At 28.3% G+C, this 16335-nt stretch overlaps 1 protein-coding gene and 1 long non-coding RNA gene across 2 annotated transcripts; one reads left to right on the top strand and one right to left on the bottom strand.

Moving 5' to 3' along the window:
• Positions 1–823: 823 nt before the first annotated feature.
• Positions 824–4750, top strand: LOC130976396 (ferritin, chloroplastic-like). Its single transcript, XM_057901250.1, has 8 exons — positions 824–1119; positions 2470–2553; positions 2963–3023; positions 3500–3587; positions 4082–4143; positions 4254–4319; positions 4510–4573; positions 4693–4750. Exons 1-8 carry the CDS (start codon positions 839–841, stop codon positions 4728–4730), a joined length of 744 nt encoding a protein of 247 aa, XP_057757233.1. The 5' UTR covers positions 824–838; the 3' UTR covers positions 4731–4750.
• Positions 4751–11665: 6915 nt separating this feature from the next.
• On the bottom strand, positions 11666–12656 carry LOC130976567 (uncharacterized). Its single transcript, XR_009084711.1, has 2 exons — positions 12359–12656; positions 11666–12109 (listed from the first exon to the last, which is right to left on the bottom strand). It is a non-coding gene; the product is annotated as an uncharacterized LOC130976567 (long non-coding RNA).
• Positions 12657–16335: the final 3679 nt, after the last annotated feature.

Below are 16335 nucleotides of genomic sequence, written 5' to 3'. Positions count from 1 at the left end.
TTTCTTCTTTGGGATTCTCTTTTTCCTTATCCCTTTGAAATTTTATAGATACTAATATTTCTTCAAGCATATCTACTATAGAATTTAATTGTGGGTTGAAGGTATGATAAAGATGTGGAAAATCATTTCCATGGTAACATTTTTTAGAAATTCCATGTGAAAAATAAGTTTTTTCAGGTTTTTGAAGTCCTTCAATAAAACTTATAGTAAAATAAAGATTTTGAGAAAAATTATTTTGTATTGATTTTAAGAATTCGGTGTCATTACAATTAACATTAGTTAAAATCATTAATTTTTGATCTATTAATTTTGATAACTTAATTATTTCTTCTCTTAAATCTTCTAATTTACTTTTTTTCATTAGGTGACACTTTTCTTTGTGAAGAGTTACTGTTTTAAGTGAAAAGTATAGCTTTAAGATGTGTGGTTTAAATTTTATCACATCATTATATTTTTAAATCTGTACAGATTTAGATTTGTACCATATAATTTTTTAATAAATAATAGACTATTAAAAAGAAGAGAGAGAAAGAAATAGGAAATTGGTAGCACGGGCAGCAGGCATGCATAGGGATAAGATTGTTGGTGTAATGTAAGAGTGAGTCACGAGTAACCAATTTTTTGGAAGAGTATTGAAATGCCACGTGGACCGAGTATTTTCTCGATTTCGCCTTCGCACTATCGCAGATTCGCAGTGGACACAGCACGAGGTAGCCACACGCCCGTCTCTTCACACCATGTGAAATCCCCAAAATGCCCCTCGCCACCACTACTTAGTAACTACCTTCCCTGAGCTTCATGCAACTCCATTTCCTCTGTTTCTCAACCCCCACACTATATGGCTCTTACTTCTCCAAAATTTTCACCATTTTCAGTGTTTTCTTCTCTCTTAGAACCGGCTCATTCTTCTTCTTCCTTGACTTTTGATTTCTCTTGTTTGAAATGGGGAAGCAGAGATGTGAGGGTGATGGCGTCAAGTAAGGCTCTGACTGGAGTGATATTCCAACCGTTTGAGGAAGTGAAGAAGAAATCAGTTGCTGTTCCAACAGCATCTCAAGTTTCACTTGCTCGTCACAAATATGCTCATGAGTGTGAATCTGTTATTAATGAGCAGATCAAGTCAGCGTTTTCTTCTCTTTTTTCATTTAATTTTTGTTTTTTTATTATAATTAAAAAATATTAGATCATTATTAGAATTTATTATTTTTATTATTAATTAATTATTAATATTTAAAAATATAGAATAAAATATATTTTTATTATTAAATTAAAAAATTAAATTAATAATTAAATAATAATAAAAAAAAATCACGTAAATAAAGATCTTTAAAACGTTTATTTTAAAGATAGTTTTTAATAATTAAAATTTAATATATATAATCAATTAAATCGTATTATTTCTGTTATAATTAGATCGAATATATTGATTTAGTCAAAAAATTGATGAATAAAATTTTAAATTGATCTATATTAATATTTTTTTATAAAAATAATTATAATATTCGTATTATAAAAAATGACTAAAATACTATATATATATATATATATTGAAAATTTTAAATCTTAACTTCATAATCACATAGAAAAAAGAGAAGAATTATAATTTAAAATTCTCAAAATATATATGTAATAAAAATATTTTAGTTATTTTTATAATAAAGGTATTATAATTATTTTTTATAAAAATATTAATTTAAATTGATTTAAGATTTAATTTATTAATTTTTTTTGTCAAATCAATTTGTCTGATCTAATTTTAACAGAAATAATATAGTTTAATCAATTATATATATATTAAATTTTAATTACTAAAAAATATTAAAAAAATACTTTAAACACCTTTATTTAAGTAGTTATATTTTATAAGTTTTTTATTTAAACATAAAAATATCATTATACCACTATTTTGTTGGTTAGACAGAATATATACAGTAGTGATGTATAAAAAAGTAATTTTTTTTATACAAATTAAAAATATGATATTCTTTATTTAAAAAAATATATTTATATATATGAGCATATATTGAGCCTTTTGTTGTCTTGTGAAAATAGTAAAACACCGTAATTGTTTCCTATTAATTAGTGTTTATTTCAAATATGAACTTAAATTTTAAAAATATTAGGGTAATTTTATTTGCATAATTAGTCTCCATAACAAATTTAAATCTAAAATTGGATAAGTAAAATTGGATAGAAACTACATTTTAATAAATATTTACAGTTTAGATGTCTAAAAGTAAGTCACCAACTAATTAAGACATACAATTGTCTTTTCCCTGTATAGGTTTTGTTTAAGATTGTATAATTCTTTCATCATGTAATAGCAATTTTTATTAATACAATTTATTTTAACAATAGCTTTATACTTTATACATAAAAAAATATGCCCTTTTTCTGGGCATGCAATCTCATTTATTTTTTAGTTTGCTGAGAGCATATATATTTCTCTTTGAAAATTATGTGTCACAGTGTGGAGTACGTTGCTTCGTATGTGTATCATTCCATGTTTGCATACTTCGACAGAGACAATGTGTCTCTCAAGGGACTTGCCAAGTAAGCAATGCAAATTAATCGTAGATTCATAACCGCATATATAATTAGATTTATTTTATTATAACTATTTTACGTTGATTATAGTGACTATAATATTTTATAAAGTAATTTTTTTTATTAAAAAAAATTACTTAAAAAAATATTATCACAAGATTTATATAATCGCTGTAGCTATTATGGCTTAGTCATACTAAAATTTACTATATATCTATACTCTATTAAGTTGCACTGTTTTGAAAACATTAGGAGCCACATTTTAAAAATTAAAAAATTAAGTAATCGATCTTACTTCAAATATAATAAAGAAAAAAGTATTGGTGATTTAATAATCCGTTTTCAGTTTATTCTTAAACATTTGTTTCGAAATCTCATGTAGCTGTTGTTAGTAATCATTGTTGAAAACATACAGGTACTTCAGGGAATCTAGTGAAGAAGAAAGAGGACATGCTGAAAAGCTTATGAAATACCAGGTTGGTTAGACCCTTAGACTTTGTGAGATTTTATTAATATTTTATTTGATTTAATTTGTAGTATCTCTTATTTTAATTATTTGTATATAAATTTATGTTTTTTTTATCCAATATATAGAATTTAATTTTGATTCTATAGTAGGATAAAATATTTTATATAGTCGTATAACTACTATATAATAAAAAAATAATTATTTTTACTGATATGACATTACGTAATTAGATATATATTTAAAATATATTAAAATTAAATTATATATTATTTATTTAATAACATAAATATTCTATTATTTATTATTTTTAATATTATATAAAAAGACAAAAACATACTCGATAGATATTACATAAAAAATAACGCATACAAATAAGAAATCAAAGAATAAATACTTCTCATCGGAAAACAATAAGACATTTCTAATAAGGTTCTCTTGCACTTAAGATGCATTGACTTATATGATTTTTAATAAATTTCTTAGAACGTTCGTGGAGGAAGAGTCGTACTTCACTCCATCAAGGATGTTCCCTCAGAATTTGATGATGAGGAAAAGGGGGATGCATTACATGGTAAGTTTGATGCATGCTTTCATTACTCAAAATTATCCGCTATTTTCGAATTCCTTATTTTATTTATTTGGTTGAAGTTCTCTACTTTCTAGATTGTAGATTTATATTAGTTTTAATTATTATTTTCATCTTTATAATTTTATTAAATTTATAATTAATTTTTTATATTATTTTAGTTAAATTTTTATATAATTTTTAATTTTATAATTAATTTTTTTTATATTAAAATATTAAAATTAACGAAATATTTTTTAAAAAAATATGTAATAAAAAAATTAATTACAAAATTTAATTACAAAATTAAAAAAAAATGCAGAATTTTAATTGAAATGAAAAAATTATAAAAATTTAATTATAAATTTAATAACAATAATAAAAATTAAGATAATAATTAAATATTTATATTATGCATTTTGATTTGTGGTATTATTTTATTCAAGCCACTGATCTACGCTGACCATTGACCATATTTTATAATGTGGTGCTTGATTCAGCTATGGAATTAGCTTTGTCTCTAGAGAAGTTAGTAAACGAGAAACTTCTGAATGTGTACAGTGTAATAATTCCATCCTTCCTCTTTAATTCTTACATTTAACTGGTTGCATTATTATTATTATTATTGAAAAAAATGATGATGTGTCAACATATAAATTAATTAATTAATAGGTGGCAGACCGCAACAATGATCCTGAGATGGCAAACTTCATCCAAAACGAGTTTTTGAGTGAACAGGTGAAATACTCATCTAAACAATGGAAAGGCAAGAAATTTAGGAAACAATAATGTTCATAGGATTCCCAAATGTTTGTCTCTATTATTGTGGTTGTTATTGTTAAGTTGTTTGTTGTAAAGATGAACATGCAATATTACTAGTGTGCATGGCAAGACATGTCATCTCATATTGATGTTTTTATTGTAACAGGTGGAAGATATTAAGAAGAAAGCAGAGTATGTGTCACAATTGAGAAGGGTTGGAAAGGGTCACGGTATGTTTGTAAATTATACATACTTTGTAGCTTATTGCATATATTATTGGTCCCACTATCCGTTATTTAATTTGGCTCTTCCCTTTATCTAATAAAATTAATTTTAATATTTTTTTCAGGTGTTTGGCACTTTGATCAAAGGCTTCTTCATGACTAATAAAATAATGAACTTGTGTGTGTTGTCTACTAATTATTATTATTGTAAAATGTAATGTGTTTTGTTTTTACCCTTTTTTTTTTTTAATCTCAAATGTAAGTCTTTGTATGAAGCGTGTATTGTGACTTGTGCCATGAAGATGTTGGTGTCTACCTGGGCATAATAAAGTTTGTTAGTAATAAATAATAATAAATCTGTTGTAAAATAAATAAAAGATATAAAATAGAGATGTATAAATAGAAGACTTTATTATTAATATAATTAGCTCAATAATTATTATATATATATAATAATATTATATGTTGTATTGTGTATATATATACAAAGATAAGAAAAAGTATTAAAAATAAAGAGAGAGAGATTTGCATTTGATACTATCTCAATATAATAAAGATGGTTAATATTGCTATTAATATTATATGTAAAGAGTAATAGAAAATATAATTTAAAATACTTATAAAATAAAATAGGAGAAAGAATTGTAGTAGAAATATAAGGAGAATAGTATTTGATTGTAGCATAAAGAGGGAATAGATTTCTTATTACTTGCTTCTGTGTAAGAAAGAAAAGAGAGAGTATTTGTATTTCTTGTTGTGTGTAAAGCCTCGTACCATACCTCCCTATTTATACATGCATGGGGTCTTGATTTTCAACACATATTTAATATTCATTCTCTCTTTGAAAATATGAGTCTTGCATGGGAATGTGCATCCACGTTGCTCATTCTTATCACAACACTCCCCCTTGGATGCCCATTTAGGATTATTGTCTCATTAAAACCTTACCAAAGGAAAACCCTGTGGGAAAAAACCTTAGTGAAGGGAAAAGAGTACAATATCCTTTGTGATGGGGACTGCCTCATTAAAAACCTTGTCAAGAAAAACCCAATGGGAAAAAAAACCTGACCAAGGAAAAAAGAGTACAGTCTCCCCCTCTTGCCGACATCATTTAATGTCTCGAAATCGGCGCATCCCAATCTCATGTGCCAATCTTTCAAAGGAGGATTTTGGGAGTGACTTTGTAAATAAATCTGCCAGATTGTCGCTTGAGCGGATCTGTTGGACATCAATCGTCCCTTGATTTTGAAGATCATGAGTGAAGAAGAATTTGGGAGAAATATGCTTTGTTCTATCACCTTTGATGTATCCACCCTTAAGTTGAGCAATGCATGCTGTATTATCTTCAAACAGGACGGTTGGAGCTATCTTATGATCAATCAGTCCACATGATGACAGAATATATTGAATCAGACTCCTCAGCCAAAAACACTAGCGACTAGCTTCATGAATCGCCAGTATTTCAGCATGATTAGAGGATGTTGCAGCAATCGTCTGTTTCGTGGACCTCCAAGATATAGCTGTACCACCATATGTGAACAGGTATCCTGTTTGAGATCTCCCTTTATGTGGATCAGACAAGTATCCGGCATCTGCATAGCCAACTAATTGTGACTTGGATCCATAGGGATAAAACAATCCCATATCAACCGTTCCATGAAGATATCGAAAAATTTGTTTAATTCCACTCCAATGTCTTCTGGTTGGAGAGGAACTATACCTTGCTAGTAAATTCACCGCGAATGATATGTCAGGTCGCGTATTATTAGCAAGATACATTAGCGCTCCAATGGCACTAAGATATGGTACTTCAGGACCAAGGATATCTTCATTTTCTTCTTTAGGACGGAATTGATCCTTTTTCACATCCAAAGATCTTACGATCATTGGTGTACTTAATGGATGTGACTTATCCATATAAAATCTTTTCAAGATCTTTTCTGTGTATGTTGTTTGATGAATAAAGATCCCGTCTTTTATATGTTCGATCTGCAGGCCGAGACAAAATTTAGTCTTTCCAAGATCTTTCATCTCAAACTCTTCTTTTAGAGTTTTTATAATTGTTGGAATCTCTTCAGGAGTCCCAATGATATTTAAATCATCAACGTACACAGCAATTATAACGAATCCAGATGCAGATTTCTTTATGAAAACACATGGGCAGATATCATCATTCTTGAATCCGTTTTTGGCCAGATACTCAGTAAGACGATTATACCACATTCGTCCAGATTGCTTTAGACCATATAAAGATCTTTGCAATTTGACTGAGTATAACCCTTGCGAATATTCATTGGATGGTTTAGATATCTTTAGTCCTTCAGGGACTTTCATATATATATCCCGATCTAATGATCCGTATAAGTAGGCTGTTACCACATCCATTAAATGCATATGCAATTTATGATATGCAGATAAACTGACCAAATAACGCAATGTTATCGCATCCACTACAGGGGAATACGTTTCTTCATAATCTATACCGGGCCTTTGTGAAAAACCTTGTGCCACAAGTCGGGCTTTATAGCGCACAACTTCATTCTTCTCATTTCGTTTTCTCACAAATACCCACTTATATCCAACAGGTTTTACATCTTCAGGTGTACGGACTACAGGTCCAAAGACTTCACGTTTTGCAAGTGAGTCTAATTCAGCCTTCATGGCTGCTTCCCATTTTGGCCAATCATTTCTTTGTCGATATTCTTCGACTGATCTTGGCTCAAGATCCTTACTTTCATGCATGATATCTACTGCCACATTATATGCAAATATTTCATTGACAATTGTCTTATTTCGGTCCCATTTCTCTCCTGTAAAGACATAATTTATCGAGATCTCGTCATTTTCACAATTTTCAGGTACCTGAACGTCTTCTGGCGTTATATCAGAATTTTGGACAACTGCCGGTGTCTTTACTATGTCTTTTTCAACAGGAATCGTATTTACCTCTTTTCTCTTTTGAGGATTTTTATCTTTGGAACCGACAGGCCTGCCACGCTTCTGGCGTGTATTTGCTTCCGTGGCTATTTGTCCTACTGGGACATCAATTCGAATTGGGGCATTTTCCGCCCTGCCACGCTTCTGGCGTGAATTTGCTTCAGTGGCTACTTGTCCTACTGGGACGTCAATTCGAATTGAGGCATTTTCCGCTGGTATATAAGATTTGGTTATCCTCTTTGTATCGGAAAATGCATCAGGCAATTCATTTGCTATTCTTTGCAAATGTATAATCTTTTGAACTTCTAGTTCACATTGCCCTGATCGAGGATCTAAATGCATCAACGATGATGCATTCCAATTAAGTTCCTTTTCAGGAAGCTTATTCTCTTCCCCTAATGTTGGAAATTTTGATTCATCAAAATGACAATCCGCAAACCGGGCTTTAAACACATCACTAGTTTGTATCTCAAGATACCTCACTATAGAGGGAGAATCATATCCAACATATATCCCCAATTTTCTTTGGGGTCCCATTTTGGTGCGATTAGGTGGTGCAATGGGAACATATATTGCACACCCAAATATTCTTAAATGGGAAACATTTGGCTGCTGGCCAAAAGCTAATTGCATAGGAGAGAATTGATGATAACTTGTTGGCCTCAAACGAATAAGTGCTGCGGCATGTAAAATAGCATGCCCCCAAACCGAGGTTGGGAGATTTGTTCTCATTAGCAAGGGTCTAGCAATTAATTGGAGGCGCTTAATAAGTGATTCTGCTAACCCATTTTGTGTGTGAACATAAGCTACTGGATGTTCAACACTTATTCCATTAGCCATACAATAAGCATCAAAAGCTTGGGAAGTAAATTCACCAGCATTATCAAGACGAATTGCTTTAATTGGATTTTCTGGAAATTGTGCTTTTAATCGAATAATTTGAGCCAGTAATCTCGCAAACGCCAGGTTGCGAGAAGATAATAAGCACACATGTGACCATCTCGAAGATGCGTCTATGAGGACCATAAAATATCTAAAAGATCCACATGGTGGATGAATAGGTCCACATATATCACCTTGAATCCTTTCTAGGAATTCAGGGGACTCAAATCCAATCTTTACTGGTGATGGCTTTAAAATTAGCTTTCCCTGAGAACATGCAGCACAACAAAATTCACTAGTTTTAAGAATCTTCTGGTTCTTTAGTGAATGTCCATGAGAGTTTTCAATAATTCTCCTCATCATGGTTGTTCCCGGATGACCCAAACGGTCGTGCCAAGTTATGAATTCATTTGGGCTAGTAAACTTCTGGTTTACAGTGGCATGTGATTCAATTGCACTAATGTTGGTATAATACAACCCAGATGAAAGAGAGGGTAATTTTTCTAATATAACTTTCTTATTTGAATCATGAGTTGTGATACATAAATACTCATGATTTCCCTCATTCATCGTCTCAACATGATATCCATTTCGGCGAATATCTTTGAAACTCAACAAGTTCCTCAGAGACTTGGTAGATAATAGTGCATTATTTATTATAAATTTTGTTCCTCCAGGAAACAAAATTACAGCTCTTCCGGAGCCTTCTATCACATTGCCTGATCCAATAATAGTATTAACATATTCCTCTTTTGGCACAAGATGGGTAAAATATATATCACTTTTGAGAATAGTGTGCGAACTTGCACTATCCGCAAGGCATACATCTTCATTACATATCCTTGCCATTCTTCAAAAACAAATAATAAAATGAGTAATATGCACAGTTAAATTGAATACTTGATCAGAATTATTTTTCTAAGAAACACTGTACATAAAATAATGTCATATACTAAAATTTTATTTTAAAATTTGACACATTTAATAATTTCAAAATTCATATTAATATTTCATTATTTATGTACATCACATTTGAAACTTAAATACATAGAAAATAAAACTTAACAATAAGTTCTTTACATTATTTATTTACATATATACTTCACAATCCCACATATTAAACTATTCCATCATTGATCAAATGACCAATATTTCCTTCAGGGTCCTCAAAGAAATCAGATACATCATAATGAGTGGTGGAGTTCTCAGCATCATTTGAAACAAAATTTGTTTCCTTTCCTTTGTCGTTCTTTTTCAAAGATGCCTGGTAAAGATCGACTAGGTGCCTTGGGGTACGACAGGTACGTGACCAATGGCCCTTTCCACCACAGCGGAAACACTTCTCCTCCGTTGATTTATTCTGCCCGATATTCCTTTCTTTGTCCCACTTCTGGTGAGATCCTCTCTTTTGAACATAATTCTTTTTCCTTCCATAATTTTTCTTGTTATTAAAAGCTTGCCATTTACCTCTTCTGGGGTAATGATTTGCCGCATTTACTTCAGGAAATGGGGCGGCGCCAGCTGGGCGCGCTTCATGATTTTTTAATAACAACTCATTGTTGCGTTCAGCAACAAGAAGGCAAGAAATTAACTCAGAATATTTTTTAAACCCTTTTTCTCGATACTGCTGCTGCAGGAGCACATTCGAGGCATGGAAGGTTGAGAAAGTTTTCTCCAACATATCATGATCAGTTATTTTTTTCCCACACAATTTCATTCGTGAGGTGATTCGAAACATTGCAGAATTATATTCATTTATAGATTTAAAATCTTGTAAACGCAAATGCGTCCATTCATACCGGGCTTGAGGGAGTATCACCGTTTTCTGATGATTGTACCTTTCTTCAAGGTCTTTCCAAAGATCTGCAGGATCTTTTAATGTGAGATATTCATTTTTCAATCCTTCGTCAAGATGACGACGGAGAAAAATCATGGCTTTAGCTTTATCCTTCTGGGATGCATTATTGTCAACCTTAATGGTATCTCCAAGATCCATTGAATCAAGATGGATTTCAGCATCCAATATCCATGATAAATAATTGTTTCCAGATATATCAAGAGCATTGAATTCAAGATGAGAGAGTTTCGACATAATGAAAATATTACCTGAGTCTTCCTAAAGATTTGATCAGAGTCTCGTGCTGATAACGTGTTGTAAAATAAATAAAAGATATAAAATAGAGATGTATAAATAGAAGACTTTATTATTAATATAATTAGCTCAATAATTATTATATATATATAATAATATTATATGTTGTATTGTGTATATATATACAAAGATAAGAAAAAGTATTAAAAATAAAGAGAGAGAGATTTGCATTTGATACTATCTCAATATAATAAAGATGGTTAATATTGCTATTAATATTATATGTAAAGAGTAATAGAAAATAGAATTTAAAATACTTATAAAATAAAATAGGAGAAAGAATTGTAGTAGAAATATAAGGAGAATAGTATTTGATTGTAGCATAAAGAGGGAATAGATTTCTTATTACTTGCTTCTGTGTAAGAAAGAAAAGAGAGAGTATTTGTATTTCTTGTTGTGTGTAAAGCCTCGTACCATACCCCCCTATTTATACATGCATGGGGTCTTGATTTTCAACACATATTTAATATTCATTCTCTCTTTGAAAATATGAGTCTTGCGTGGGAATGGGCATCCACGTTGCTCATTCTTATCACAACAAAATCAAGCTCAATGCAAGACTGCAAGTTCATCACCACTTTAACAAGATCCTATGAAGTACATATAATTCTTCGATTTATTGTGTTGGTATGTCGGATATATTTTAAACACGATATTCATTAATAGTTGTCTAATATGTATGTTTTTTGTATTTAATTTTGTCTTAATAAAAAAATAAAAAATATATTTAAATACACCTAAATATCATCAGAGGTAAATATCTCTAATATTATTCTTAGTATATATTGTTAAAACAAATTTAAAAATAATATATGTTATTAATTATTAAAATAAAATATATTTTAAATATTTTATATAATTAAAAAAATATAAAAAATAATTAAAAAATTAATTTATATTTTAGTATCAATAAAATATTATTACAATTGATCTAAAAAATATCTTATATTTTAAATATATATCGTGTTTTCGTGTCTTATAAGAATTTTAAATTTACATGTCAAGTGTCATGTTTTATGTTTATGTTAGTGTCTGTACACCATCAATCGAATGAGTATAGCTTGTATTTTATTTATTTATTTCCTACACCAGCAAGATTATTTTGTAAAGCATGGAAATCAAAGAAATATCTAAACTCAATATAAAAACTAAACTTTGATATGGCTTCTACATAATGAGATTCATATATATTTGGAGTCTGATCATTCACTTACAGAGTGTAACAAAAGTAATGATGTGATAAAAGAAGCAGAGGCTGAAAGGAATAAATTGGGATTAATTTAGAACTTATAATACTGACATGATGAATCCAATTTTGACTCCTCTTCTTCTCTCTACCATTTTTAATGAACCTGGACTCTGTTCCATCAAGAAATTCAATTAAGTTGGCCTGAAGCAGAGAACCCAATATGAAGACTTTTTTGTTCTTCTTTTCTTGTTGCTGCATGATGCATATTGATGAGAAGAATAAGAAGAAGAAGATTGAATCATTTTCCACATGACTTGTATATCTGAATATTCCCCACAAGATTCCATGTCCTTATAAAGACTAACAAGTCCATTTCTCTGTCCTGTTTTTCAAAACCATCATCATCATCATCATCATAATAAGTAAACACATTACTAAGGGATCAAGGATACACTAAACACAATTTATTCTTTTTTGTCACTTGTAATTTAGAATCATTGATGATATATACCGTATAATTAACGGAATACCATATCAAGATGATAATAAATCTATATATTATTAATCTAATCTAAAGACTAAAGTTAACTAATAATTAAAATTGTAATTTCTGAAGCAGCATGTTACTTACTCTTTTGTTTACACCTGAATTTTGAAGAGAGTTTACGGAGAATACTCTTAATTTTGTAAATAGGAAAACTCTTGAAGTACCTCCATCCCTTCCATTTCTCCATTATTTACACCTTTTTCTCTTTTTTGCACCATCCGTTATATATATGTATGAATCATGTCCTTTGGGGGAAAAAATTCATTATAAACACTATAAAACAAGATGAATCCTACCATGGAAAAAACAACAAACAAGAAGACAATGCCTCTTTGTGTTTCCATATTATTTTTGCATAAATATATTCAAGAAACTTGCCCAAATGTCAAACCAAACCGTTAGGTAGTCATTATATTTTGATAAGCATATGTCATATAATGAAATATTCATAATATAAAAATAGTGAGGACCAAAGAAGAGATTATCCTTTGGATTTTGCTTTTCCTTAAGTATTCTCAATTTGATTGGATTAAAGAGAGAAGGTATGGGACCCTTTATCAACGGTTGATTGGTTTATCTTAAGTGCCTATATGTTTGTATTGGTTCTCTAAAGTTTCATGCATTAACATAATTATTTGATTATTGGATGTAAAGGGACTTACCATCCACACACTAATTTTGAAACCCAATGTGCTTAATTGGCACAATCTAATTCGAAAAGAACCTTAGGATTCTGTTGAAGTTGCTTTCTTTGCTGACATTAATCATCTAATTTGTTTTCCTTATTTTGAAAGAAAAGAATAATTGTCACTTGTCAAAAATATTTTTTCTTTTTCTTTAAAAAAAAAATCATTTATTTGAATGCTTGTTTTGAGAACTATTTTGTAGTGTTCCTCAACTGCTTGCTATGACGTCTCACCTATTTATAATCTTACGTTGATCCCTTAACTAATTATTTTCTCCGTTTGTGATTTTTTTTCTTTTGGTGGACTATAGATATGGGAATATTTTGTTGCATATTCTTTGTTTAAGTAAATTGGTTCTGCCTAAATATTTTTCACCATTTGCACGGTTTTTTTATTTTTATTTTAATTTGAATTTTCAGATATTATAATTATATTATACTAAATGTATCATTAAACATTTTTAAATTAAAATTATATATAAGTGAAGCTAAACTTTATATAAATTAGATTTGTAACTTTATGTGTAAAATCATTTACAGAATTTATTTTTAGGTATCATTTGTTTTCAGCCAAACATACTATAGGAAGGGAAATAAAAAAAGGATGTGATTTTAAATTGAAGTTGTGCTTAGGAATAGGCAGGGGTTTTGTTTAGTTCAGACAAGGGCATGGCCCAAATTTTTGTTAAAAGAATTAGTAATATTTTTAAAAACAATAAAAAATAGTTCAATCTTCATCTCTTGTTTTTATTACATAATAGTTTTTAGTTTTAAACATTCGAAATATGTTGGATTTGAATTGAATTGAGTGTATTCGCATTTTACAACTCTCTATTCAATAAGCAACATTCATTCTACTTTTGAGTTCAAATATAAAAAATTATGTATTTTTTATTTATGTAATTTAATATTATTTTATATTTTACTGTTAATTTAATTTAATTTTTTATATGATAAAATATATTAGAATATTCAATAAGTATTGATATTATTTTATTTCTATAAATTGATAAAAAAATTCAATAAATATTATAAATTTTAATATTTGTCCTTCTAACTTTTTTTTTTTACATATTTTACAGGATATATATTCAAATTTTTATATAAAATAATCATAAAAAATCAAAGAATTGATGTATTTTTTAAGAAGAAGGTTAATATTCAAGAAGGAAAACATATAGCTTTTACAATATTAACACATGTAGATAGTTCTTATACTTTAATGAATCACAAAGAAAATGAGATACAACATTCAAAAGTTGAAAGAGTTGCATTTGATAAATTTGACCTTAATTTTTTGGAACAAGACTCTGAAAAACGACTTTAAATTTGACAATATCACCCAAATCAGAAAGATGAGATTAGACAAACTTATTTTAAATGAAGTTCATATCAAAAGTATCTTGACAATTATCTCCTATCTATCCCAAAATTTTGTTTCAAGTTCACTGAGAATACGGTTGCAGTTGTGATCATCGCAATAAGTTTTTCTTTTTTTTGTGTGTGAAGATTGAAAATTAATTTATTGTTGTCGTGATAGGGCTTTCTATATTTTTTCTGTAGTCCAGATTAATCTATGTAAAGGCTATGTAAAATATCCTTGAATACGATTGCAATTTGCAACTACTAATGGAATTACAGATAGAATTGCAGCTTCTCAAATATTTAGGTTGTTCAGCCTATCTTTGAAGCAGTTTTCATTTAATTTTTGACTTAGTCAGTTCAGATCACACTTAATTTTCTTTTAATATTTATTAAAAAATTTAGTTTATTTATATATTTGAGGAAATATTAGTTGACACATTAATTGAAATGGTTATATTATATTAGATTAGTATTTTTATCCATAATAATATTACGGGAATATAAATTTTTTAAAATTACGGTCTATTTTATTCTGATAGTATAGATTATGCATGATATAAGCTATTTATAAAATTAAACTATTTTTATAAAAAAATGTCATAAGTTGACAAAATTCTCTAACTAAAAAAGCCAAGGCATCTGTAGATAAAAAATTAATAATAAAATTTTTAGTTATTATTTTTATATGAAAAAGTCTAATTTTTTATTAATAATTAATTTTAATATTCGTTATCTAAAATTTAAAACAATTTAACGAGTATACTTTTACATTTGATTAGATGTTAACTGTTAAGTCTGTTGCACAAATAAAAATAATTAATTTTTATACTTGCTATTTAAAAATAATATTTTTTCTCTCTATATATAAAAATATAATATATTAGTATAAAAAAATTATACTGATAGTTATAAAATTAACTCAAAATTAATTTTTTTAAAATAATTAAATCTTGATTCTAACTTTTAATTATAACATTAGTATTTTCTTCAAATTATATATAATAAATATTTGAAAGAAGAGAAATAAAAATATAGATTAAAAAGATAAGCAGTGAAAATTTAAAACTAAATAAAAAACTAAAAAACTATGTATATAATAATAATATTTTTTATTTAAATTATATTATTTTATTAATTTTGTTTTCTGTAAAAGAGAAAGATAGAAAAAATAGAGAATGAGAGAAAAGAGAGAGAAAGATAAAGATGAAGAATGAGAGTGAGAGTGAGAGTTCGTTAATTTTGGAAGAATAAATTTTATTTTAATTGTAAAAAAATATCATATGACATATTTTGATTTGTTAAATTACTAATATAAAATATAAATTATATATAGAGTAAAAATAGTAGAGAGAAATAGAAAAATAGAGAGAGATAGATGAGAGAATTTAGGAAGGGAGTTTAATAATTTTGAAAAAAAATATTTTCTCTCAATTTTAATAAGAGAGTGTTATGTGCCACATTTGATTATTAAATTAGATAGTAGTAATATATGATACATATATAATATAGTTATATTTCAATTTCAATTTTAATATTTCAATTTTAATTTCAATGCAATTAAAAAATATCATGTTGCATATTTTGATTGTCAAATTAGTAATTAGTCATTGATATTGATAATGATATATAAAATAGATAGAGTGGTTGAAGGAATGAGAGAAATAGAGAAAGGAAGAGGGAGGAGGGGAGAACTCTTTAATTTTAGAGAAAAAGATTTGATTTCAATTGCAACTAGAGAGTGTCATGTGGTAATTTTGGTTGTAAAATTAGTAAAGAGGAGGGAAGAATTCTTTAGTTTTGGAGGGAAATATTTAATTTCAATTACAATGAGAGAGTGGGATTTGGATCCTCTAAAATTTGAATTTCACTTGAAAAAGTAAAGTGTGATCTTTCACCATTTATTTCATAGGTGGGACCAAGAATAAATATAAAAAAGAAATCATTCAAGGGTGGAAGATCACACTTTACTTTCTAAAGTAAAATTCAAACTTTAGAGGATCCAAATCCGAGA

The sequence above is a fragment of the Arachis stenosperma genome, chromosome 4 (genome assembly GCF_014773155.1).
Source record: "Arachis stenosperma cultivar V10309 chromosome 4, arast.V10309.gnm1.PFL2, whole genome shotgun sequence".
In the NCBI taxonomy this organism is placed as follows: Eukaryota; Viridiplantae; Streptophyta; class Magnoliopsida; order Fabales; family Fabaceae; genus Arachis; species Arachis stenosperma.
The sequence above is the reverse complement of the archived record's forward strand: the minus strand, read 5'-3'. Positions and strand labels throughout refer to the sequence as shown.